The sequence below is a fragment of the Crassostrea angulata genome, chromosome 6, assembly GCF_025612915.1.
Source record: "Crassostrea angulata isolate pt1a10 chromosome 6, ASM2561291v2, whole genome shotgun sequence".
Classification (NCBI taxonomy): domain Eukaryota; kingdom Metazoa; phylum Mollusca; class Bivalvia; order Ostreida; family Ostreidae; genus Magallana; species Magallana angulata.
Genome location: NC_069116.1, coordinates 31,686,782 through 31,712,735, shown reverse-complemented (window position 1 = coordinate 31,712,735; position 25,954 = coordinate 31,686,782). Strand labels below are relative to the sequence as shown.

Here is a 25,954-nt window from a genome sequence, read left to right as displayed (position 1 = left end):
TTACAATTTAATGTGTCTTATGAAAGAGTCTAGCTGTCTATATTTCATCGGCATCGCCTTTTATGAGAACTTCAAAGACATCGGATTTAAAAGTTTTCCGACATTAAGGACAAATTGTTGTATTTAGAAATTAATTTGTGTTGCAATGAGGATTGGTAATTTCCATGAAATACAGTTCTGACGATAAAATTAGATGATGTTAATCCATGATTGAACTATACAGAAACAGAAAAGTGCAATTGGGTTTATGACTTTATATGATATCCAATTCTCTAGTCTTCTGACTGTTGGTCAGTAAAAATGTTCAACGATCGGTTGGTGAGGGTTTTACAGGTACATGTGTTACATTAAAAGTTTAAAATTTATCAATTTAAACTTAACTATAACAGTTTGAAACTTTTAATGTAATACATGTAAAACTCACTGATGAAGCATATGTTGCCTCTCGGTCGATGAACCTCACTACGAGTTTGTTAATTCGTTTAAGACTAGGTCTGGGCACATTCATTTAGACTTTAAATTGAAAGTTTTTCACGGACTTTTTTTTTATTATAAAAACGCAAAAATGAATGCATTTAACTATCAAAATGATATCCAAAACAGTATTTTCTTTTATTAGAGAATGTTGCATTGCAATATTAAATGTACGTTTCATGGTATGTTTAAATTACATGTATTTTTTGAATACATATATCAAAACGATGGGCACCAGTTACTATAATTTAATTACTATAACTATAAGAATGTCCTCTCCTTAATATAAACATAATATATTTCACTCTTTGCCATACAAATAAACATGGAATATTTACCAACTTCCGGGCCGTAAAACACATAACGCCCCCAAAGATAGTATGTTAAGACGTCTTAAACTGTATCACTAAGCTCAGCCTAATAATTCCTTATAAAAATTGACTTGGAGAAATTTGCAGTCAACAAAACTGTCGTGAGTAACAACTAACGCCAATCAAGCAACCAGATCCCGAAAGTATATTAACAAAGTTAATCAGTTAAGTTTAAGCTGATGGATGACCTTGACAAATACTGCAGACATATGTGTCTATTAATTATGTCTCGTCACGGAAATAAATAGGATTGATTTTGGCAATTGATTCGCATTTATATCGTAGAAAAGAATATTTCTGGATGGGTTTTGAAAAAAAAACCCATTGAAATGAACGTTATTTCCATACAGTACCGATCAGACCCAACCTAACAGAAAGTAAACCCCAACTAAACCTTGGGTTAACTTTCTGGGTTTACTCTGGGTCTACTAGAGTGGACCCAGAGTAAACCCAAAGTAAACCCAGAGTAGACATGGAGAGTAAACCCCGATCAGAAGTATACCCTGAAAGCAGATGCTACATGTGTTTTCGGAATATACAAGGGGCAGGCAGGCAGGCAGTAGATTGGTATGATAAAAGACGGGTCTGCTTCACACTTCAGTGCGTATAGTTAACTCCAAAAGCAATTCTCGAGTAAACCCAAAGTAAACCCCGATTAAACCCAGAGTAAACCCCGAGTGGACCCAAATTTTCAAAAAGTAAACCCAAAGTAAACCCAGAAAGTAAACCCGGGGTTTATTTGGGGTTTACTCTGGTGTTAGATTGGGTCTGATCGGTACTGTATATTATAGCCAAAACTCAAACAAATATAAATGCTTAAATACATGTTCGCCTCTAAAAAATTTCTGTTTCTGAAAGTTTGAAGATGAGACAATCAAAAATGGAATATATGTATGCATCGAAGTGTGATTTGTACGCAAGCTTGATACTTACAAATTTCTTGCTCATAAATTATCAGGTAATGAACAATTTGTTTGGCATTTGATATCGAAAAAATCCTGTAAGATTAAGAGTTAATACATACTCCTTACACCAGTTTAGACCAAAGGAAAAAAAATTGAATTATGAACGCAAAATTGTTCTGAACACATATTTCAACCTTATCAGCGTTTTATACAAATTTCGCGTGGAATGAATATTCTGATGTTAGATGTTAATTTTATTTTCTGTTTAAAAAAATTATAATAATTGGTTTCAGAGATAGAAAAAACTATCTTTTCATTCTATAATAAAGTGGTTTGTTGAAAAAGGTTTTCAAATGGGACATTGTATGTATTGATAAAAGATTATATCAAGGAATTACTTAAATACCATTGCAAAATGACGTATTTTATACTAAGTCTTACGCGTTAAGCGTTTAATCTTATTGTACAACAAATTGTGATAATCTGGACTGCGTTCAAGATCGTAGCAGCTAGCCTAGCCGCTAGTTCGTTGATATCTAGGTTTATTGAACAGACAGCTAGGTTGGCCTCCAGGTCTCTGATTTGAAATTGGAAATATACAACTGGAGACTTATTACATCGACATAAATTGTTAATTCCATGCGGAATGTTAAAACTGACAATAACGTATAGGATGAACAAAGTATCACAATATAAATTTCAGCTTTGTTACTAAGTGGTTACCAAGGCAGCAATCTTGCATTTGATGCATTTCATTAAAAGTTTAGGCTACGAATATCTACGTAGTGGCTAGGTAAGCTTAACGTACCGTTCAACGGCCTACATTTAGCTGCAGCATAATCCTACGCAGCAGCTACGATTTTGAACGCAGTCCTTATTTCTTAGTTTCTTTGCATTTCAAAGATAATATCAAACAACTACAAATAACATTATTATTATTAATGTTCGACCACTCTGTTGAAATAGCATTTCAAACAGGTTTGCAATAGGAGTGTTTATCAAAATGGAGAAATGTATTTACCAAGCAATGTATATATTAAATAAACGATTTAAAGAGTTGCTAAATCTAAAACTTGTTTTTCAAATTGAATAATAAAGATTGCTAAAACTGCAAGTTCTAAACCTGTTTACTTTTTAAATTCCGACGTAGAACCATGTTTTTAATTCTTTTCATACACGTGGTGCGAGGTATTTAAACACATTTTGAAACTTTATATTTATTTATATTTATAGTTTTACTTTGACTAACGGTGACTTACCGTTTGTAAAATTAAAATTCTGCAGTTTCCCTGCATTCATTCTTGCAGAATAGAAGAATTCTGATGTATTTCCTAAGTAGTCATATTCCACGGAAAGATCCTTAACATTTATCCTTCCATCTTCCATTCGATAAGCATATGGGCAAAACAAATAGTAGTCTTTGAACTCCATGTAATCATAACAATTTCCAGCTGCAAAAATCTCATCATCTCCTTCTACAAAATTTCGAACTTGTGTATAAAAAAGATACTCTGAATTCAGAACTTCCGGTTCCGCCTCCTTCCAGATCCGGGTAAGAAAGTTGGCCCTGTTCACTGCAACAAGTGCTTGTTGTTTGAAACGATTTTTTCCATATTGTTTAATCACACCTTCGCCGAGATTGAACTCTGTTCCCGCTTTGCAGGTTTCTTTGTTCTGTTCATACTGTGCAACGATTTTCAAAAATTCTGCCACAACGTCAATGTTTGAGGATATTGAGGTTATGGGCGTTTGGGGGACATTGTAGGATATGTTTGAAAATGTACTGAATGGGGGCGAGACTGCACTGTAGTTAAAAAACGTTAAGACATTATCAACGAAAAACGTCAACAATAACAGTCCATAGTTCACACTCCTCGCTTCAAAGTCTAAAAAAGTCTTCATCTCCAACAAATCCTTAACAATCTTATTTACCCGTTGCAAGTAGAAATCTGGTTTTCTGGAGAAGAAAAGAAAAAACCACTCAACATTTAAGGTACATACCATCATATATTTTCCAAATGATGTGTGTCGGAAAATTCGGTCTAAGATATGAAACAAGACACTGTCATCATATATAAAGATTATCCGTGATTATCTTAATGCATGTTGCTTAAAAAAATTGTCGTAATGAATACAATTCCTCACTTTATATGAATAATAAGGAAGCACTTATACAATCAGTCAATAAGACGATGTTTTTGTTAGTTAAAAGAGGATTTACCGATAGCAATCATCGCTGAAGAAAATATGACACTCACTGACTCTAGTGTTTGTCTTATTGTTTCTTTTACGGACACAGTCGTGTTTCTTTCTTTTTGTTTTTTTGCTTGGTTTAATTGTTTAATGCACACCTCTCTATGAATCTTTCTCAAACTATTCGAATGAATTATGTGGAAGTGTAACAGACATAAGAATACCATAATATAATGTATTAACGTATAATGTATAATGTATTAACGATCAAAAAGTTCGACAAATGAAACAGCTGTTTTTAATCCTTTATTCGTAACATCTTTCTATAAAAAGTTGATATTAAATGTGATCTCGTCATAATAAACTTTAAGGTAGAAGAAAAGAAATGGCTTGTCGTTACATGTACCAATGACCATCACAAAGTTAGAAGAAAGGATTTTAAAGGGGCATGGTCACGATTTTGGCCAAATTCTATCTTTCTGTTTTCATTACTTACAATGCTTCAGGAAAGCATGTTTAATGATCAAATGAAATTTGAGAGTCAGTCGTAGAGTTATAAGCAAGATACAAAGCTCACATTTCTTTGTCATGTAAACAAGGCCCGTGTTTTTGTTTACATAGGTTCAATTTACAAGTAAAAAATCCTTTTTAAGCTGACTTTTCCATCTTCTTATTCATTTTAAGCACAAATAAACAGTTCCTAAGGTTTAAAACTTTCAGTTTAGGTCTAAAATTAGAATTATCACTTCAATATTCAAAATGTTAACAAAAGCTTTGCTTACATTGCAAAGAATTGCAAGCTCTTTAACTCGCTTATAACTCAACGAATATCACTCAAATTTTGGTTGGCTATGAAAAAAACCTTACCAATGCATTGTGAACATTAAAATCAGAAAAATAATTTTTGACCAAAATCGTGACCATCCCCCTTTAATGTACCTAAGGAATTGTTATACATAAGTTTAATAAATAAATACATGTAAATTTCATCTAAGGGCCAGCCATTAGGATAATAGAGAAAAGGACTAAATGTTATTTATGTAGACCAGACAAGATAAAGCTAAACCAAATAACTTTATATGAAATATGAAGACTATGCATAATACAGATTCGGAAAAAAAACACTTTTTTTTTAAATTAAGCATTACATATTTGACATGTTGAGTAAAGAATAGTTGGTTTATGATGACGAATTTAACTAAAAGTAATGAAAAAAAAACTTTTAGAGAAATGGTTATCATAGATTTGAATGAAAGAACAAACTTATTGATATTGAAAAGCTTTCATGTTAGGATTTGAGAGAGAACTTAATTCACTTTTAATAAAGATCACGAGAGTATACATGAATATTGATGTTAGAGGCCAAGTCCTAACCAAGTTGTAGGAAAGGAGTTATTGATGTTTGCATATAGTGTAGGATGATAACTATAGATACGATGCATAATATATAACCTTGATTTTTGGTTTATCAAGGAAATACATTGGGACCACATATACGGATGGACTTTGGTATATGTTATTTATATATATTTTTTCAATTCTTTATGCATATTGTAAAGTTCATTGTCCTTTTGTTTGTCAGTAATAAGAATATTTACCACAATACTGAGAAGTCTGGCACCGACAGGAGAGATCTATAAACCAATTACGTAATAAATTTTCAATTTTTTTCAATTTGAATCATTAGTTATTTTAGAATTTTATTTTGCAATAATTCATTTTTAAACCTTTTTTTACCTACTTGATCAAATTAGCAATTTATGCTGACAGACCTACATGTAGGACCTTGTTTGAGTTCAAACAAAAGACGCTGTCAAAGAAATTATAAATTGTCGAATATAAAAACTGGCGAGTCACGTACGATAGTTTCATCAATAGAGGCTTATAGAAGCACATACTGAAAAAACGCAAACTATCCTCATACCAACGAAAGACCAAATGGATAAAAATCCAAAACATCAAAGTTACATCTTTATTTTACAGACAAATCTTGATGAAATGAACAATGCATTTAAGTAATTGAATAATACAGTACTAATCAAATGTAATTGTTAAGAATTGAAATGCCTCATATAAGACTACTTAAAATCATGTAAAAAAAAAAACTAATTTGATATTTCTGATCTCAAACAGATTGATGTTGTTTTGATATAATTGCAAATGGGAAAGAAAAATACCGCCACAAAAAGGGCGTAATTCAAACGTTTCCGTTCAGTTTTATTAAATATTATGCAAGCTAAATTGTTTTCTGGACATCGCTAGTTTAAACTTATGATGATTGTTCAGTCAAGCAGGGTTCCAAATGATTGCTTTTTTGCACATTTCTGACAAACGAAGCTATCAATTGTCAATACATCGAGCTCCAATACGGTGGGCCACACCAAATACCGATAAATCATCCGCTTCGTTACATGGACGTCAATTAGGATATCAAAATGATCCGGAAAATCTCTGACAGCATATAAATTTTTTCGTTGGAGGTTAAATAAACGTCTCTCAAAATGATGAATCTCTCTCTTCTCTATTAAATTTCTTTGAGCAATGAGTTTGCAATTAAATATACGGTGTGTTTTTTTAAAAGATGCGCTTAAAAATGAAAACAAATATTTGAATCGCGTTTTTAAATAAAAATTATTGTCTTTATAATCATCCAGAAGATGTTTCTATCAAACATTTTTGTGTGCTACTATTGAACAAAAATGAAAAAAAAAGTGCTGCAAATACGCAGAGCTTGTTTGACGTTGTTAGATTGCTGAGCGTTTTGATCAGCAAACATCACAAATCTTCGAACTTATTCCACAGGAACTAGGAGTATAATCTCGAACGTCTTCATTACCCGAATCAAAGTTCAGTATCGTTTACGCTATGTTTTGCATTCACGAAAGCATGTGTTTTGCTCTTTCTTGCAAACCAAGGTGATTATTTAAACATCGAACTATTCGACAGATAGGAATGTTACTCGTTGTCAATTTCTTAACGATTTCTAAAAGCTTATACCGGTATTTTTATTGGAAACTCAGACACTGAACACACGTCGTCGAATCTCTCACCGACAAGGTTCAAAGGGATGTCATGAAAGAAGAAATAGAGAAGTCGTGAATTATTGAAGACGGTAGATTTACACCTAAAACAAAGATTTCATCACGAGAACTTTTTGCACTCTTACCAACTCTTCATAGAACACATTTTCCTACCAGTGTCATTGAAGATATGTCAAGTGCAAATAATATTATTCGTATCAATGACATAGACTGTGAAAAAAACAAACCTTTTTCGATTAACCGCATTGTCCAAACGTCAAAGTTAAGGTGTCCAGTTTCTCTAGAAAGAAATTCAATTCGTACTTACTATCCAAAAAATCACATGAAATATAATCGGCGGCAATGATAAAAAATGACGATCTAGATGTTGTTCTTTTTCAAGCAATGTTTGATTAACAATTCATAAGTAAAAGTGTTGATTGAGAGACTCGCTCTTTCTAGTAACGGTGCATACAACAAACTGAGTAGCAGCGATTTGATGAAGAGAGTTTAAGTGAGTCGTGTTAATCGATATACCTCTTCACTTGTCCCGGGCAGAAATATTTCGACGTGTAAACATCCCAACATTACAAACAATTAAGTCCAGTCTTGATAAAGTAAACCTCTGCACATTCCTACCAGAAGAGCCCTACCAAATATTATAAGCAGCACCTCTTCAAACTTACTGTTATAAACCTGTCGGATGTCGAGAACAATAGTGGCATATCAGAATTTCCAAACTATCTTAAACCTTCTCCAAACTTGCACAACATCTAAATCAACCTTTTATTAAAGAAACGTTTGTAGATACTTTGGATTTCTTACGATTTTAAAGAAAATGTCGATTATATCAATGACATATAGTTCTATTAACTGCCAATGGTAATAAAACCTTTAAAACATTGCCTAAAACATCGGTAAAATGGGCAAAAATATTGATTTTGAAACCCATATCTGATTTTTAAAATCATTTTTTCCTAATTAAAGCTATGATAGATGCATGAATTTTTAATAGTTTTATTTTAATAAATGATGATTTTAATGATTTCCAATTAGCATCATTACGTCGAACAGTAAAACGTAGATGTTTTGAATAAAAAAAAACCTTTTACTTTTTAAATAATAATGTTGGTTTCGTCTAAGAAGATGTTATGACGAAAGATTTTAATCATTCCGAAAAAGGGAAAATTAAATGCTTTTATTATAAATTAATTCTCAATTAATTAGAAAATATCAAAAATATAAGAGATATGTAAAAAATCATATAAATCAATTCAAAAAACAAAAAATAGAGGGAAATTCTTAACTGTTAAAATCTATATTACGAATTTTAAGTTGTTAATTTTATTTACAGTACACATGTTTACAAAAGGCATTGCATGTATAAATCAAAGTACTGAAAGTACTAACAGTAGTTTATTTTGTTCAGAAATGAATAATAATAATAATAATAAACAAGACCTGACATAACGAGGAATCTTTTTTGGATTTATTTACCATTTGTCACAACATAAACAAAGCAATGAAGGTAATATATGTTTTTAAAGCAATCCAATTTTCGGTTCAAGAAATGGATATTTACTTACTCTAGAGATAATGTGACTTGTGACTAAGGATTGGATGCCTTTAAAGTAATATAGAACAACCTCTCATAATGAAATCTTAATACCCTACAAACTAGAATTTTGTGATATTGTAAAGAATTGTACATGTATGTACAGGTAAAATCCTTAGATTTGCTGAATTAATTTTCAAACAAGCATCTTTTCCTCCATATGATTTTTTCATGTGTATTACAAAATTGTTTCAAGAGATTGTGCTAAAACTATCCGATAGCCACAAATGCTTAAAAAGTGATGCAGGAAAACTTTCAATTACCGTACAGTTACAACAAACAGTAAGTCATGATTGCATACAAGGTAAGATGTATAAATATATTTCATCAGTTTTAAAACGGAAAAAATCTGAAGGAAAAAATCAAAATTTCTTTATTCAGTTAGAATAATAACGGTGTATTTTGAAATGTCGAAGTTTTGAATCCAGATGATACACATCATATTTCATGGAAAACATCATAGAAATAATGTCTTTACTTAACACATATGTAATTGCAAGTTGTGGACACTACAATGACCTTCATACACTTTTATTAAATGCGTTTGTGCTATCAAATGGAGGTAAGCATAAAAGGTGTATATTTTTTACTCTAGGCTTCTTTTGATTTTATCGCAAAATGTTTATTAGCAGGATAACTGGAACCCTCTATCTTTCATGTAAAACCGATTGGAAAACTGATTTGATTGATTTAAAATGCAGTCCTATATTTAGTTATATGTTTTTTCAACTTTGAAACACTTTTATTTTATTGAATTTTATTTTATTGAAGTGTTAATATTGGTAGGAATTGATCGCCCTATCTTTCATTATATCCAACCTGAAAGATGATAATTTCAAAATTTTAACAACAAGCTTGCTTACCGCTATCCAGTACTTGCAGTTCTTTGATATCGTTCAAGCGGGCGGGAAACTGCTTATTGTACGCTGGCGTAGGAATATATACGACAACAAAATATTTCTTTATTGTTTGTACCATTTTAAAGTTGAATATTTTTAAGGACTCTATGATTAATTCTCCTTTACAAACAATACTTCCGAATACATTGCATCAAATTTATCAATTATTTTCTGGTATTATGTCTTGTCGGCGGTGATAATTTTTCATTCATGATTTGTGCTTTGGTCCAAACGCTGTTTTACCTCCGTTTCGCCAAAGTAACTGCATAGGAGAGTCAATAAAAATCATCTCCCAAAAAGGCAATGTATTTCCCTCCATCGAAGCTTAATTCAATAATATGCCAGATATCGATTGAAAAGATTATTTAATTGAACAACTCTTAAATCGTCTCATAGTGATTAAGTCGGAAAAGGTGGTCCTACATTTCTCACAGCAATTACACCGTTATATCTCTAGAGAATATAATGATACCTCTTTAATACTTTGAGACTAAAATACACATTGCATTTTAAAACCTATTGATAAGATCATTACTCTTCGAATCGGTAAAAAGAGTTAATGACAAATAAAGTACATATTTCACTCTACCATTATACACTTTGTGTATTTCTATTCATCTACAGTTCATTTGGGTAACTTGTCATTCAATCAAGATTATGTTATTGAAATCCATGGAAGGTATTTTCTCTATAGCTTAATTCTGGTAATGGTAATTGTTGAATTATCTCCTATGGCAAATTTACCTGTGTTCCAAATAATTGACTGAGTGATTCCAGTGAAGTAATCAAAACCATATAGAATAATAATTTATCGTAATGGTCATTTTCAAGTCGACCTATCTTCTGAGTTAGCTGGTAACAAAATACAACAAATATAATGATTCAAAGAAAGAAGTTGTGAAGAAAGTAGATCATACTTTTGAATATTATAATTTTTAGTAATTCAGAGACTTTAAGATTTGTCTACCTTACTGTACATTTAGATTTTTTGATGAAGCTTCAAAGGTCGGGATTATTGGGTCTGTTACTGTTGCGAACATTTATTGATGGAATGGGGACTCCGTACAACAGAACCAATTTTTCATTCATATAGACAAAGCACATTAGGCGGTTTTACAAGAATTCTCTTTTTTACATTTGGACGAACGGCAGACTGCTTTTGTCTGTCTCATTGTGTGAATTTTTGTGAGCCTTTTTTTTTTTTTTTTTTTTTTTTTTTTTTTTACAAAACCACAGATCTAAGATAAGGGAAAGATCCTGAATATTTGGAAGCCTTAAATGTCATTTCGTTGGGTTATTCATTGTCAAAAAAAAATAACAGAAGTATCATGACTTTTCGATACCAATTTAAAATACATTGGATGCAAATTTAATCTGCATGGTGATTCTGGTCTGCTTAATGTTAAGAAAGTATCAGTTCCAATATTAGTCTAAGACAAATCTAAGCTGGTGGAGTGGCTTATTCGGGATATTTTCAGAGAGAAAGATAGAGAAAGAGAAAGAAAGGTAAAGAGGGAGAGAGAGAGAGAAAGGTGTTATTGTTGATAATAAATTCTTCTAAATAGTTGCTACCTTTAATCCGGGTTCTTCTTCTAAAACCACAACTACCTGTGAATTGTTTTGCTTTGTTTAAAAATCACCTTATTTGTAAGTGCGAGCCATCTTGTTTCTATAAAAAACCGACCTAATTATATTTTGTAAACATTTGTACACATTGCTTAATTAACACTAAAGTGTTAAATGTTATGTTAATCTTAACCCTTTTATATTGTACAAAGTACACCAATAGGATACTCTCATGTACTATTTGTTTTGTTCATGTTTAAGAAATTGAAGAAACCTTCAAGTCATCATGTTATATATGTTGAGCAATCGTGTAGTATTACATACTTTAAAAATATCTAAATTAAGACGACGTCAATCCTATATTTGGATATCACAACATCGTCATTCAATCCACAAGGGGTTTTTTTCTCGAAACCTTGGTTTGGGCTTTTAGCGATCTAGCATATGCTACTACAGATCTCGGATGTAGCTCTCCGGGCGCACAGCATCGATTTGTATCAGTTTTGTCTCCAATAAGGTCTTTAAGAAAATTGAAACCGGCACATGGAATCTAATTTTCAGGTCGACTGCGTCCAATTTTCAAACCTAGAGCAGACACAAATGTGAAGCTGTGCTCTTGGTTTGTCATATGTAGGAGGACAAAACAATATAACGAAATTACATTTGTATAATAGATTCATTATCTAACCGTCACATGGAAAATACATGAGCTGGAATCTTGTCATCACCGCGTAGGAAATCGAGTGGTCAAGCATAAAATACTAAAGCGCTTAATTCGGTCCCCTGCGTTAGATCCCAAAACAAGAGCAAAGGAATGTGCCAAAGAGACTTCCGTTAAGAATTATTTCTGAAACACTTTATCTTTCATTAATTCTTAGTGTCTTGCCATATAAATAAAACAGTTTTGTTAGATAAACTTTTACTTTTAAGTAAAATTCTTGTAAATGATTTTAACCCTGTTTTGGGGGGTACTAGATTTATTCTGTTTATCAATAATTTAAATAATTTTTCCTATTACTTCATAGCTTTAACTAAACGGTGTAGAAAATGAACCAATTTCTTGAAATTTCTTAATTTACATACACATTTCATTGAAATTACCCACTTAATACACACTTCAAACATTAATCTCCGATATGTCTTATTTCAGCAAGCCATTGTTATCAAACAGCATTACGAGAATTTACATAATCTAACTTTTTAGACCTCGATCTTTATGTATACAGTAGTGTCCTTTTATCTGACCATCTTCGTCTCTAGCTAAAAAGGACAGTAGAACTCGAGTCGCCTTGCGCATTTGATTTTTATACTTATAAGGAGTACTTTTTTACTTTTAATTTTGAAATGGTGCTGAACAAACTACCTCCCTTGTCTTAGGGTTTTTACATGGTATATTACTGCCTAAATTAGAATAAAGTTGACCACGTTAGCAGTAGGTTTTCATTATAAAGAATAAACAGCATACTGACCACTGTCAAAAATGATGCATTAAAATGATCAACTTTATGGGCAATTTGCAAGATCAAACAATCATTTATTGGACAGTAACGGATATACTGTACTGAAAACAAGATATATCAGACATAAACTATTTTATGCCAAAAAAAAATAGTACAGCAAATACTAGTTGCACGTAGTACAACAAGAACTATACTTTTAAAACCCCATGAACCAAACAGTTCTGCGCATGCCAGGTTAAATTGTTGTTGCTTATGGAAGAATTGACGAATGGAACTGTAGCTCCCAGGTTGTCAACCCGAATATCTCAGACCGGAGGCTACAGACCAGCAGCTAAATTCTGGTTTGCAGTTATAATAGTAAGGGAATTATTTGTGATTTGTGACTCTAAAAGATGAAGTAGAGAAATATACATAATGGATATTGATATTGGCATTTTCATGTTTCTAAACTGCACTGATCATATCCGTGTATTTAAGGTGGTTGCCGTTAGAATTTGTTTCTTTTAAAGCAAAGTATCTTCTTTCTCTTGTTTCCAGCTTACATGTGCCTCTTCTTATAGTATAGCACGTTACTGTCACTCAGTGGTCCCTTTTACTAAAAATTTTACGACTTAAGACATTATTTTCCTTTTCTTCAAAAAGTATCAACACTGTAAAATATCACAAAAACTCTTTTTATACTTCTACTTTTGACAATATTGTAAATAATACTTATGAAAAAAATATGAATATCTTTTTTGACCGAAAACTTAAATGGTTGTGAAATTTTTATCTGAGTCGTAAGATTTTTGGTGAAAAGGGCGACAGGTTTACAAGTACTATGCGCAGTGTTTATAATGAACAGCTTTTCAGTTCATTCTTGTAAAGAATGATCATGTAACTCATTGGATTGTTTTAAATTTTACAAGAAACACTGTCATACAACTTGGCTAGCGTCTTTTTTTAAATTAGTTGTTAGCATAATAATTGGACGACGTTTTCAATTTATAAATGATTATTATGCATTTAATGTTTGACATTTATGCAAACAAATAAAAAATTTTCTAAATCAAGTTAATACCAAGAAAGTTCATTGACTTAGAATGACAAACGCATTTGTCCTTCTGTGTCGCTCTGTAATTTTTTGCCCCAGGTACTCTTTATAGAGTTGTGGATTAATTTTATTGTCTCAACATTCATGTACTAAACATCCAAAGCGGGAGTGCTGACAGACAGTTGCTGAGGCTGCAGTTTTACAAATAAAATGTTATTTTTTAATCATCAAATTATGATGTTAAACAACAAGATGTACTTAATAAAATACAGATTTAGATTATATAAATATACACTTTTTTAATTAAAAGTTTATTAATTTAAGGCCCTCTCACAATTGGCGCTAAAACAGAAACGATTAAATATTCGTGCGACCGAAAAATTAAGATTTGAATCGTAAACTGTTGCCAAAATACTCGCATATGAAGAAGAAAAATTACGAAATTCGCACGATCTTAAGCGACCATTGTGCGATGCAAACGTATTTGTGATATATACACACATGTACATGGGTATATATTAACTCAGCAGACGACAAGGAGGTATTTGTGCAGCAGCATCCATGGTCAAAATGGGTTTGAAACAAAGACTATCTATGCTTAATATACAGGGTATATAAACTAGAGGCGAAGCAATGATAGTAAACTGTTGGAAGATTACACGAGACATGTTGAGCAAAACACACGCAAGACAGCTACGATTACGACCTTCAAAAACCAAGCTTTACTCTTGTAAGTACACACAACGATGCAAGACTTTTGTACTAATGAGTTGCATTGCGATCATTTGGATCTCAATCTGTCGTGTCGGAATATTGTGCAAGCCACTATATTGAGGAATCTAAAACGCATGCAACGAATGCGAGACTTTGTGCAATGTATGCGAGAGCTCGTGCGAAGCTAAAATGTTCCGATCGCAAAGCGTTGTAAAGTGCTCGTGCGCCAAATGTGAAAGAGGCTTAAGTCAGATCATTTTCATTGTTTGAAATCAGTCACGAAGTTATACTAAATCGATCTTTCTTGATTTGAGTAACTTGATGCTCTGTTAAGCCGTTACTGCGACTGGCATATTTTCTTGATTTCATTTTTCTATATGAAACAATACCAATGCCAACCTTTGATGTCAATTAAATAATTCCATTTTCACAAGTGACATTTTTGCACTCGTATCGTGTAGATCTTGAACATTGTGTATTTGGTGCTAACGAATATTATCGGTACCGTTAAATCGTAGCATTGTAAGTTTTGAGAATTGATTCAAAGAGTTGCCAATTTTTTTTCTATAGATATAGAACTTTGCACTCTACTTGTTGTCGTGTTAGTGGCCAGGGAACGAAATTATCACATTATGAAGAAAAGGAATTTTTTATTATTCAATATATAATGAAATTCTGTCGAAAATATTTGAAGTTCTTGTACAAGGATTTTGATTATTTCAAAGACATCCATCCAATTTTGGCTAAAGATTCTACAGAAACAGATGAACAGTGAATAAAGTATGATCTGAAAACCTTACTTAAGCCTACAAATTGGTGAGCTTAAAATTGAAAAAGGATGTATTCTTCGAGAAATGGCTACATTAGAAAAACGTATGCATGAATGCTTTAAATGCTGGATGGACCAACGCAAATACATATCCAAAGCGTTCAAAATGACTTTTTTTTTTTTACCTCATTTCTATTACACTGACAGATGCAATAAAATCAATCATTTACATTTACGAACCCATATGCACTGTGTCGGTCGTTAGAGAAGGTTATATACATCTTCTTATTTCGGATATTAAAATCACCAACAGCAAGATCAATTCTAACTATCTATATTTGTCCTCCTCGCGTTTTATATTATCCTGTAAACATTATATAACATGTATTGGATATATGTTTTCGTGGAGAAAAATGCACTTAGTCTAACATCGTATTCTTGGGTAATTTGAAGTGAAAATAAAAATCTTTGAAAAATTCATCATGTCTGAAAGAAACCATTAAAGCTCAAAAACGCATTAAATACTTTGAAATATCATTCAGCTTAATTGTTTTTCAAATGGGTTTTTCAATCACCCTGTTATTTATATTATGAAAAATATCGATTAATTTTACGTGAAAAATAATTGAGACTTGTGAAAAATTGATATAAAACCGGAACGTGGGAGAAGTACCAATCCCATAGCATTTCATTTGTTACCAAAGTGTTGTTCCATTTAAAACAACTATGATAGTGTTATAAATGCCTTTATGCTTTAAGGAACTGTTTTATTTTTTTCCTCAGAGAGAGAGAGAGAGAGAGAGAGAGAGAGAGAGAGAGTAAAGTGAGGGTGTATGGGTGGGTGTATTAGGAATCGATAATTTCTGCAATGATATTAATCATTAGATAAAAATAAGAAATGTTTTTAAAGAAAAAATAATGGCTTGAGGTATAGGATACAGGAATGATAATATAATCTAAATGTTACAGGTGAAAAACAAGGGAATGGTTAATGAACTCCAAAGTCGGGTAGAACAATTAGACAACCTTGAAACTTCGCGGCAATCTAGCTGTATTCCTAAATCAAATCCAATCAAAAACAGCGAAGCATATTTCCTGATATCAAAGGGAATACATAAAGTTATTTTGCCATATTCTAGCTTGGCCATTATCAGGCAGATAATGCACATACCAAAAAAAAAAAATAAAGTTAGTAATCATTATTTCCTGTCGGGAGATAACGACAATTAGTAAAGTAATTATGACTCATGATAACTCTGTTATAATTGCGAGCGAAACAATAATGGTAAGGAAGCTCACCTAGAATATTTTTGCTTGCTGTCGTTAAACGTATCCATAAAATTAATTTAGCCTTGAATATTACATTGAAGTGTGTGGAATGACTTTTGATTGCATTCCCAACACAACCATGGTGTTTTTGAAGGATCTATACACTGACCCTCCACTGTTAACAAATCTGAAGTAATCGGTTTAAGCAGAAGAGAAGAAGCCATTCGATGTACTATTCATTTAAGTCGAATACTTATTTTGCTAGACAAAACGTTCTTTTACTGTGGTCAATCATTAAAATCATGACATCTGTTCCTAAATACGTTAGCATTGAGGAAACCAATGCGGAACGCAACTGCCATGCAAATTAGGGAACTGGCTTCAAGATGACACGCGATAGGAGATAGCAGCTTCATTAGAATGTTAGTGCGATGTGATTTTGTGAAAAAAAAATGCTTATCTTTATTCAATTTGTGGGATTTCAGATATGTATATCTTACTAATGCCCGATTTTTGGATTTTAAAAAAATTCACAATGCAATATTTAAATCGTTCTATTGTATTAACATGACGCCAGATTTTAAAATCTACTTATTGACTTTAAAAATTGCACACGCGAAACGATGCATTATGTTTATTCGTCATTCCTTTAATTCAAAAAGTTAAGTACTGAGGAGATTATGACTACTTATCAACAAAGAAGCATCATTTTGTAAAATTATTTTCCTGTAGCAATTAAACCTGAATCGAAACAGTATGACGCTTTCATAACTATATCTTAGACTCGATTTTTTTAAAATCATATGATAATTTTCTTTTTCATATCCAAAGAAAAAAAATCACTTCCCCCATACTCTTCTGATATTGTTTTAATAACTTTACAACATGTTTTAAAGCATAATCCCGGCCAGATATAATTGCTCAAAAAATAAAATTAAAATAAAAACATATAAAAACTAAACACTAAAATTAAGTCCTGAAAATCAAATCCTTGCGATAAGATCATCTGAAACAAAACACATTGCAATGAATAGCACCATACTGCATGATACTGATCTGTAAAGATATTTGTGTATGATAGAAGGTGTGTGGATCGTTCAATAATTAGAGAGGTTTAGCAGACTAACGTGTACGTGTACTTGTACGTGTAGGTTACAAGTTAGAACTACGCGTACCAGCTCAATTACTTTTCTTGTTTAGCAGTTGTAACGTGTACTTGTACGTGTAAATGTTTTAATGTAATTATGGATATCCTCTCCTACTAAGCTGAGAATGTTGGTTATAAACGAAAAGTAGGAATTCTGCATGTGTTAATTTTATTAAACATCAATTATTGTATAATTTTTTATGCACATTTTTATTTATCGCAAATTATTAAGATAACGGAGCCATTGCATGTTTTGGAGGAAGAGATGCGTGAAATAAAACTCCAATAACATATTAAACGCTAATGAAAATTTATGTTGGTAGATATCAGTATATGCATTGAATATTCAGGCTTAAGAAAAGTTAACATGTTTATTAAAATTAATAGACATTAGGGAAACAGAGGCTACAAGTTCGACCTTACGGGTACTTTGCAATTTACACGTATGTTCATTCGGGTACATACGTGTAGAAATTCGTCATTACACAAACTGATGACGTAATGCAGATATTTTCCGTTCTACACGTACACGTACGCGTACACGTTGGGTTGCTAAACCTCTCTAATAATTCCAACCCCATCTAACTATTATGGATGCGTACAAAAATCAGATAAATATTAGAGAGGTTTAGCAGACCAACGTGTACGTGTACTTGTACGTGTAGGTTACAAGTTAGAACTACGCGTACCAGCTTAATTACTTTTCTTGTTTAGCAGTTGTAACGTGTACTTGTACGTGTAAATGTTTTAATGTAATCATGGATATCCTTACCTACTAAGCTGAGAATGTTGGTTAAAAACGAAAAGTAGGAATTCTGCATGTGTTAATTTTATTAAACATCATTTATTATATATGCACATTTTTATTTATCGCAAATTGATAAGATAACGGAGCTATTGCATGTTTTGGAGAAGGAGATGCGTGAAATAAAACTCCAATAACATATAAAACATTAATGAAAATTTATGTTGGTAGATATCAGTATTCGCATTGAATATTCAGGCTTAAGAAAAGTTAACATATTTATTAAAATTAATAGACAACATGGAAACAGAGGCTACAAGTTCGACCTTACGAGTACTTTGCAATTTACACGTATGTTCATTCGGGTACATACGTGTAGAAATTTGTCATTACACAAACTGATGACGTAATGCAGATATTTTCCGTTCTACACGTACACGTACGCGTACTCGTTGGTTTGCTAAACCTCTCTATAATTTAAAAAAAACGGCGAAAAAACCCCAGAAACATGTAAATAATAGAAATATTTTTAACTCTTATTGTTGGATTCGGAGTGGCAAATATGAAGGAAGCGGATACTGTATTATTTCTATACTTATTAAAAAAGGAAAAATAAATAAATTTTACTTGCCCAACATTGACAAGAGCGTCAAGTCATAAATATTTTAAAACCTCAAGATCACTAATGCATACATTTCTCTGATACTTTATCTCCCTTCCTCTCAGTTCAGAATTTTTTTTATCTAATTTGTACATAATTGCCAGTAAAAAAAATAGATGCTAGCTCAAAAAAAGATCTCCCAAAATGCCCAGATCTATAAAATGAAATGTTACTGTACCATTAAGACTTGTGAATGGTAAAGGAACAAGTTGCAATTGTAAAAATGTGGTCGTTTAAATTAGTGATGAAATGATGTGAAATGATGTGAACCCCCAGCGATTTCCTTTAAGATTGTCATAATAAAACATTAAATGATAAACTTTTTTGTCAGTGTTTAACCGAAATGTTCACGCAAGAAGTGCAGTTTCGGTCTGGAAAATAAGAACTACATTAATCTAATCTAATTGTGTCTTTGACTGTGGGTTTAACAATCTATAAATTTGCTCTGGATGTTATTAGGTCAGTTAAAAATCTATAAAAACGTTTTGTATGTTAAAAAGGTCAATTGCATTGTGTAAGATGCTTTGCCCTTGGCATAAGATTCATGGGGCATGTTTTTGTCTGATATATTCAGATGTCATATTTTATGTCTGTATTTGGGGAACAATCATCATTTTAGTGACTATATGTAAAAAAGTGAAAAATGGTGTCTCTTTTCATAGTTTTGATGAGCACATCGTTGCGCAAGCATCATACTCACTATATTTTGTTTATATACTATTATTTATACACATCGCAGTCAAGATTGTACTTAAGCAAGAACGCGATTAATGTTACATAGTCAAAACAACTTTTAAAATTGGTAAATAACCTACTAACCTAGTTGCCAATGAATATTTTGTATATAGTTTTAAAAACATTCCTTACATTTTTACATTATGATTGAGATTTTCTTAATTGTGAAAATATTTCAAAATGAGACCATTATGAACAATGATACTAAAGTAGTCAAACAGCTGTAATGTTTTATATTTACATTGACATGGATTGTTTCTTGAATAAAAGGAGCAAAAAAGTTAATTTCTGATAATTTTGTTTTCTTCAGGTCAATATCTAGTAAATGAAAGGTGTCTACAGGTTAATGAAATATAAGTTATACTTTATTTGTTCAATGGTTGTTCATAATAATTGCTTTTTTTGACAGGGTGTACTGCGGCTTAAATAAATTTTTGGTAAATACAATGAAAAATCAAGTTTTAAACTGTCAATTTCAATAAAATATGAAGGAAATAAGTAACAAAATAATGAGTTTTGTCCATTTTTGACTAATGAAATATATCTAGAACCCCTTCAGTTTCTCAAAAAAAAGAAAAAACAGAATTAAACAAGGGCCCACGGGACACATCGCTCACCCGAGTAACATCGGCTCCAACTCTAATCAAAGTAGCTTACTCTTTACAAAGCAGCTTTATAAGCTAAATACAAATATCCAAGCCAGTATTGTTTCAATGGTGGTTGTTACAACAATTAATAATTGGGATGATTCAATAGATAATAATTTTGAATTGCAGATCTAAATAAGAATATTTTTAAAAATATTTTACCCATATGTATCAACACTGGTTTTTTAAACTATCCTGAGACCCTTAATAAGTTTTAAGGGGTTGTGGGTCATGGTTTTAACCAAATTCCAAACTATACTCCTAACTCATACTTTGAATATCGTCTTGAGGTCCAGTCCGAAAGTCACAATTAGAATCTTCACTTTATTAGCTAGAATGCAAGCATAGTTAATTATTAATTAAATTAATAAAAAAAATTATATATATTCTATCATAAAACTTTTAAACTTGTTTGGGGCCACGCCATTGTTCAGGGATACAGTGTGAAAACTAAGGATCAATACTGCAGCAGACGCTTATTTTAATCAAATGTTATTTTGTCAATCTCATTTGTAACGATTATCCCGCATTTTCATATTGTCTTATTGCCCGAAGACTGTGTATTTAAAACAAAACCAACTTGTTTGAAATTTATCGTCGTATTCTAATATTGCCAACCACGAATGAGGGCAAACGAATTGAAACTAAAACAAATTGTCAATTTTCATGCAAACAACTCTCTGCAAACAGTTAGGCATTGATAACCCGGATGTAGATAATTCACCAAAAAATCCTGTATAACCTCTTCTTGTTAAGTGTTGACAGAATAAAAAGCTCATCAGGATTTTCTATTTGAGAATTCTAAAATAAAGCTTCTTTAATAGTCCAATGTCAACACATGTAACCGGTTAAAGAATTGAAGTATATATATATATATATAAATATATATATATATATATATATATATATATATATATATATATATATATATATATATATATGAATGAAAAATCTAAAAGATACCTACTGCATAATGGTGCGACCATGTTATTGATTCATATATCAACAAGACGGTCTCGTGTTCTAGAGGAAATAATCATTTTAAGCAGAAAATAAGACAAAATCTACGTCACCTACTTTCTCTAGAAAACTTATCAAAATAATATTTACAAATTAAATTCATCTATTTACAAACTGAACGTTAACTAATCTAAAGATGGGTGATTAACGAACGAGAAGTATGATGAAATTTGCAGGTAGTAACTGTATGAAATGAGAATTATCTATCAACGGCATGTATATCTCCCTGCACACAGCGAAAAACTTTTAACGAGTTAAACAGGATGACTTCCCACGTTAAAGCTGTCATCGCACTGACTAACATTGCTTCCAGATGATAAGAACCTCCAAACATGCATTACACCATCTTGGTTCTCATAGGAAAAAATGAGGTTGCTAGTAGTATTACCTCATATCTCGAAATTCAACAACCGTCATAGTTATAATGATATTTAACATCCTAACCCCTCCCCCGAAAATAATAAATAACGAACAAAAGTCCCAGTGTATAGTTTGAGTTAAAATTGACAGAAATCATTTATAGTCAGACGCGACCTATCTTCCATTTTTTCTATTTTTTCCTATCTCCACAATGTGAAGATTTCCACTAAGTAATTCGATATTTACATTTCATGTTATATGGTACTTTTTTTTCATTTAGATACAAAGTGTTCAATTAAAAATACATACTATGACTTTATTTATAAACATTCAAATGCATTTTGCATGATATTTTAAGGAATATTATAAATATCTTAGCTCCGAAAAGAGCATGGTTATGTACCCTGAATTTTTGGGAAATAACATCTTTAAATGTTAATTAATAAGGAATAATATATCAAGGAAAATCATATAAAATTGAGGAACGCCTCGTGTGTCCTTCAGAGACAACTGTTAATTATCTTACATAACGGCAATTACTGATGTTCTGATTACATGCATCACAGATTCAATACAAGTATTTAGTTGACAAATCATTACTATTAGTTATTTGAAGCTGCAATGTAACGATATAACAGGATAAGGTGTGATTTGATTTTGTTGATTTCGATAAATAAACACGTTTATGAAATAACAAGGTGTCAGGAAAAAAACCCATTTATCTCACGAAACGACTGAAGATGAACAAATGCTAATTTGTATCATATTTTGATTTAAATAACTATTTTTGTGAATGATGCACATTTACATATAATGTTTCAGCAATTAAAATCCGACTGACTTTGTTGAATTTCATGCATTACTGTACTTTTTATATGGTTGCATATTTATGCTATCTATATAATTTTAGTCAACATACCATATCACGTCAAGTCGAGATAATCATCTCGTCAAATCAAGATAATTTTATTGTTTCTCAACAAACTCCGACTTGTATTTTGTCTAGTCTACATAAGCTATTATATTTTGTTGTGATAACTATCTCGACAAGATGAGATAATTATCTTGTATCTTGACTAAAATTTAGGCACCTTAGATAAAGGACAGATGACGCAAGGTTGATGTTGAATAACAAGTAAATTAAATTAACTCATAGATTAAAATACTACTTTTAAAAAACAATATGAAAAAAACTATTTATTATGCTTAATTAGTAATGAAAACAAAACAAAATATTTAGATAAAGTAGACATCCACAAAATACATATAGAACCAAAGGTAGAAACAGGTTTATTTTAATTCTTAGCATAACACTTTTAATTTCATGTAGTTTAAAGTATCAAAGACAGTTCAACTTTATAAATATGATCAAATGACGTACAGTGTATATTAATAAGGAAAATAAAAATCATCATTATTATGAATTTTGACTTAAAACAGCCTTATAATTTTCATTGATAATCCTAAATGCACATCAAATGAGTCATTCGTAATGAGTTCCAAAATTCTATCATCAAATATCTATTCATAACTTATCTTGTTTTGTGAATGGCAGTATTTGCAAATGCCCGGAATTTTAGTAAAGATACAAGATAAATTATCGAGATAGCCATCCCAACAAAAAATCGGTTTCAATTAATAAACTAGAAATTTTTCTCGACTTGATTAGACAGTTATGTAGTTATGTTGACTATACGTGATATGCTATATTGACCAAAAATTATGTGGATGGCAGAAATATGCCACCATATTTTTAAACAATAATGGGTAACGAATTGAGATAAATGCATTGTTGTCCCAGATTTCATGCTAAATTGCCAGAGGTAATATTTCATTTGGTGCAAATATACCTTATCTATTCTCATCTACTTTCATTTGCATGTTAGTTTTGAAATACCTGGTGTTTGCCGAGACTTCTAGTTTTTCAGAAACACGAAGAACTGGGTGAGAGCATGACACTTTAACACACATACAATTAATTTCTTGATAGTAATGCAATAATGATATCCACTACAAACGCAATGTTTATCTGGACAAGCATTAATAGTGTCTATATAACTAAACTAATAAGCCAGATTTTGTCTCAATTCAATTAAACATACTTAGTACTTTTGTTCCTATTTTTTTTTTTTTACAAATGTTTTATGATTGTTCATTAACCAACCACTCTCTTTGATCACAGTCTAAATCGTCTGTTAAATGTGTCGACTAGAACAAATTTGTTAATCAATACCAATGTATGATTGTCATTACATATCATCATCGTTCTCCTCAAGAATAACAATCTGTGACACGTTAGTGAATCAAGAGTACAAAGATATTTCGTGGTCCATTTCCATGCAAAAAGCGGGCAATGGTTTAAATGCAGTCTTCCTCACGTGTGCGACAAACCAAAGTCGTTATTACCACTTTACGATACACAAATGTTGCATTATCGTGGCCGAAATCAGCATCATTTGCAATCATCCATTCGTTTATGGTCATGGATTAACAATAAGCAATGAAGTCAAACTCCGAAGTATGTTTTACAGCAAAGAATGGATACCTTGCAGTAATTAGCAAAGTACACGAGAAGGGGAGTGTAGAAGATAACGATAAATGGATAAATAGGATGATAAAACCAATTACTTGGTATTAAAGATATCCTTAAACCATGGCTATTTCAAGTGAATTAAGCTTTCATTAAAGTTTTACTGCTAATTATACTGTTACACAACACAAACAGGAAGAAACAGAATTTAGGGCACCTCTTTAATAATCAAAGTACATAGGCTAGACGTCACCTTAATATTATTTTTTTTAATCCCGTAATTGTTGTCATTTGTATTGTGGTTTTTTAACCAAATATAGTTCTAATATTTGATCTATCAATACATGTATATATGTGTATAAACATTCATTGGGGATTTAAGAGATTTATAAATATTTATCAATTAGAGATGCATGCATCTAAAAACCTCTTTACAGCTTTGTAAGCGATCCATAAGATAGTATCAATGATTTCATTTTTTTTTTACATAAGTTAAAGTGTTGTTTATAAATGGAATTATTTGACAATTACTTATCGTCACCATGCTTCCAATGTATTCAAGCTTTAATATCAAATCCTTTTGATTTGATATTTTTTCAAAATTTCTTTTACACAGATTTTTTTAAAGTCAAACATAGTACCCATTCACTGGGCCAGTTCTTTTACACTATATACATGTATTGGGTTCGGTGTAAGCATCTCAGCAGAAATAAATCAAAGCTGAAACTCAGTTAAAATACATCATGTTCATGAAAACCTTTAAACGTTTAGCAAGAAGAAATTATACATGTAACTTGAAACTGAAAAACAAGTGCATTCTTTCAAATACTTTCAAATTGGTTCTTTCAGACAAATATTACCTTTTCACATAAATCTACATTTCGAGATGTAAGTTTCTACGACACTTCTTTCATCATCTGATGATCAGATGAAAAAGTCGTACTTTCTTTTTTCCTTTCGATAAATAACTAAAACCTGAGTAATAAATATCAGTTCTTTGTCGCGTCTTTGACGTGACCAAAACATCGGTAATTTAGATGCAGTAACAATTTGTTAAGTATTTTAAAAAAAACTTACCTCCGGTTGTGCGCACGAAGGTTTGACTTAATTTTCGAAATGAACTGCTCTTAAAGCAGAGGTCATACAGAGATTAGAGCTCTTATTCATGTTAATGTGTATCTAGCAGCAGTTCAATCATTATTCAGTCATAAAGATCTACAAAATATACAAGCAAAAATCAAAAGCTATAAAATTTTAGGCAAAATTAAGTTAACGAAGTAATTATAGGTGATGTTTAAAAAAAAAGTTGTGCGCTAAAGTATGCACTTTATGATAAAAACAAAACTCGTGGGAACTGGAGATTAAAACAATCGATAGAGTGAATCCATGTTGTTTTAAGTTTGCATCCTTCGTGTATAATAATGTATAACATCTCATTTCCTTTAGGAATAGGAAAAATTCTAATCATGCAAGCTGGTATTTTTAATAACTGAATGAATTATTACTTGAACCAAAAATGAGTGATATATATGTTGATCAATAAAACACATTTTCTACAAATAGTCATACATTTTTAGAGCTCCGTTGCGATCATATTGTTTAAATTGTAAATTGTTTCATCACAATTAAACGATTATCACATAATGTTTTTAATAGTTCGATGTGCAAAAATGCAGGTTAAAAATGAGATGATCATAATTGCTTACATAACATAAACCAACTGGTTTGCATTATCATTAATTTTCAAGTAATTTTCAGTTCCGTAAAGAAATACATAAATATTTAATAGGTAATCCACTTTTCTTCCAACATTTTAGATTT

At 31.3% G+C, this 25,954-nt stretch overlaps 1 protein-coding gene across 2 annotated transcripts in view; it reads right to left on the bottom strand.

The window, feature by feature from the left end:
• The window catches only part of LOC128188527 (probable G-protein coupled receptor CG31760), a 49,950-nt gene extending 24,622 nt beyond the window's left edge, over positions 1-25,328 (bottom strand). Inside the window, exons 1-3 of one of the 2 annotated variants that reach the window (XM_052859630.1) lie at positions 25,211-25,328; positions 7,212-7,264; positions 3,010-3,707 (exon numbers count right to left, since the gene is read on the bottom strand). In XM_052859630.1, the coding sequence (XP_052715590.1) occupies positions 3,010-3,652 (643 nt within the window). In that variant the 5' untranslated portion in view covers positions 3,653-3,707; positions 7,212-7,264; positions 25,211-25,328. Of the gene's footprint in view, positions 1-3,009; positions 3,708-7,211; positions 7,425-25,210 lie in introns of those variants that run through there. The other variant, XM_052859629.1, reaches the window with a different exon arrangement.
• Positions 25,329-25,954: the final 626 nt, after the last annotated feature.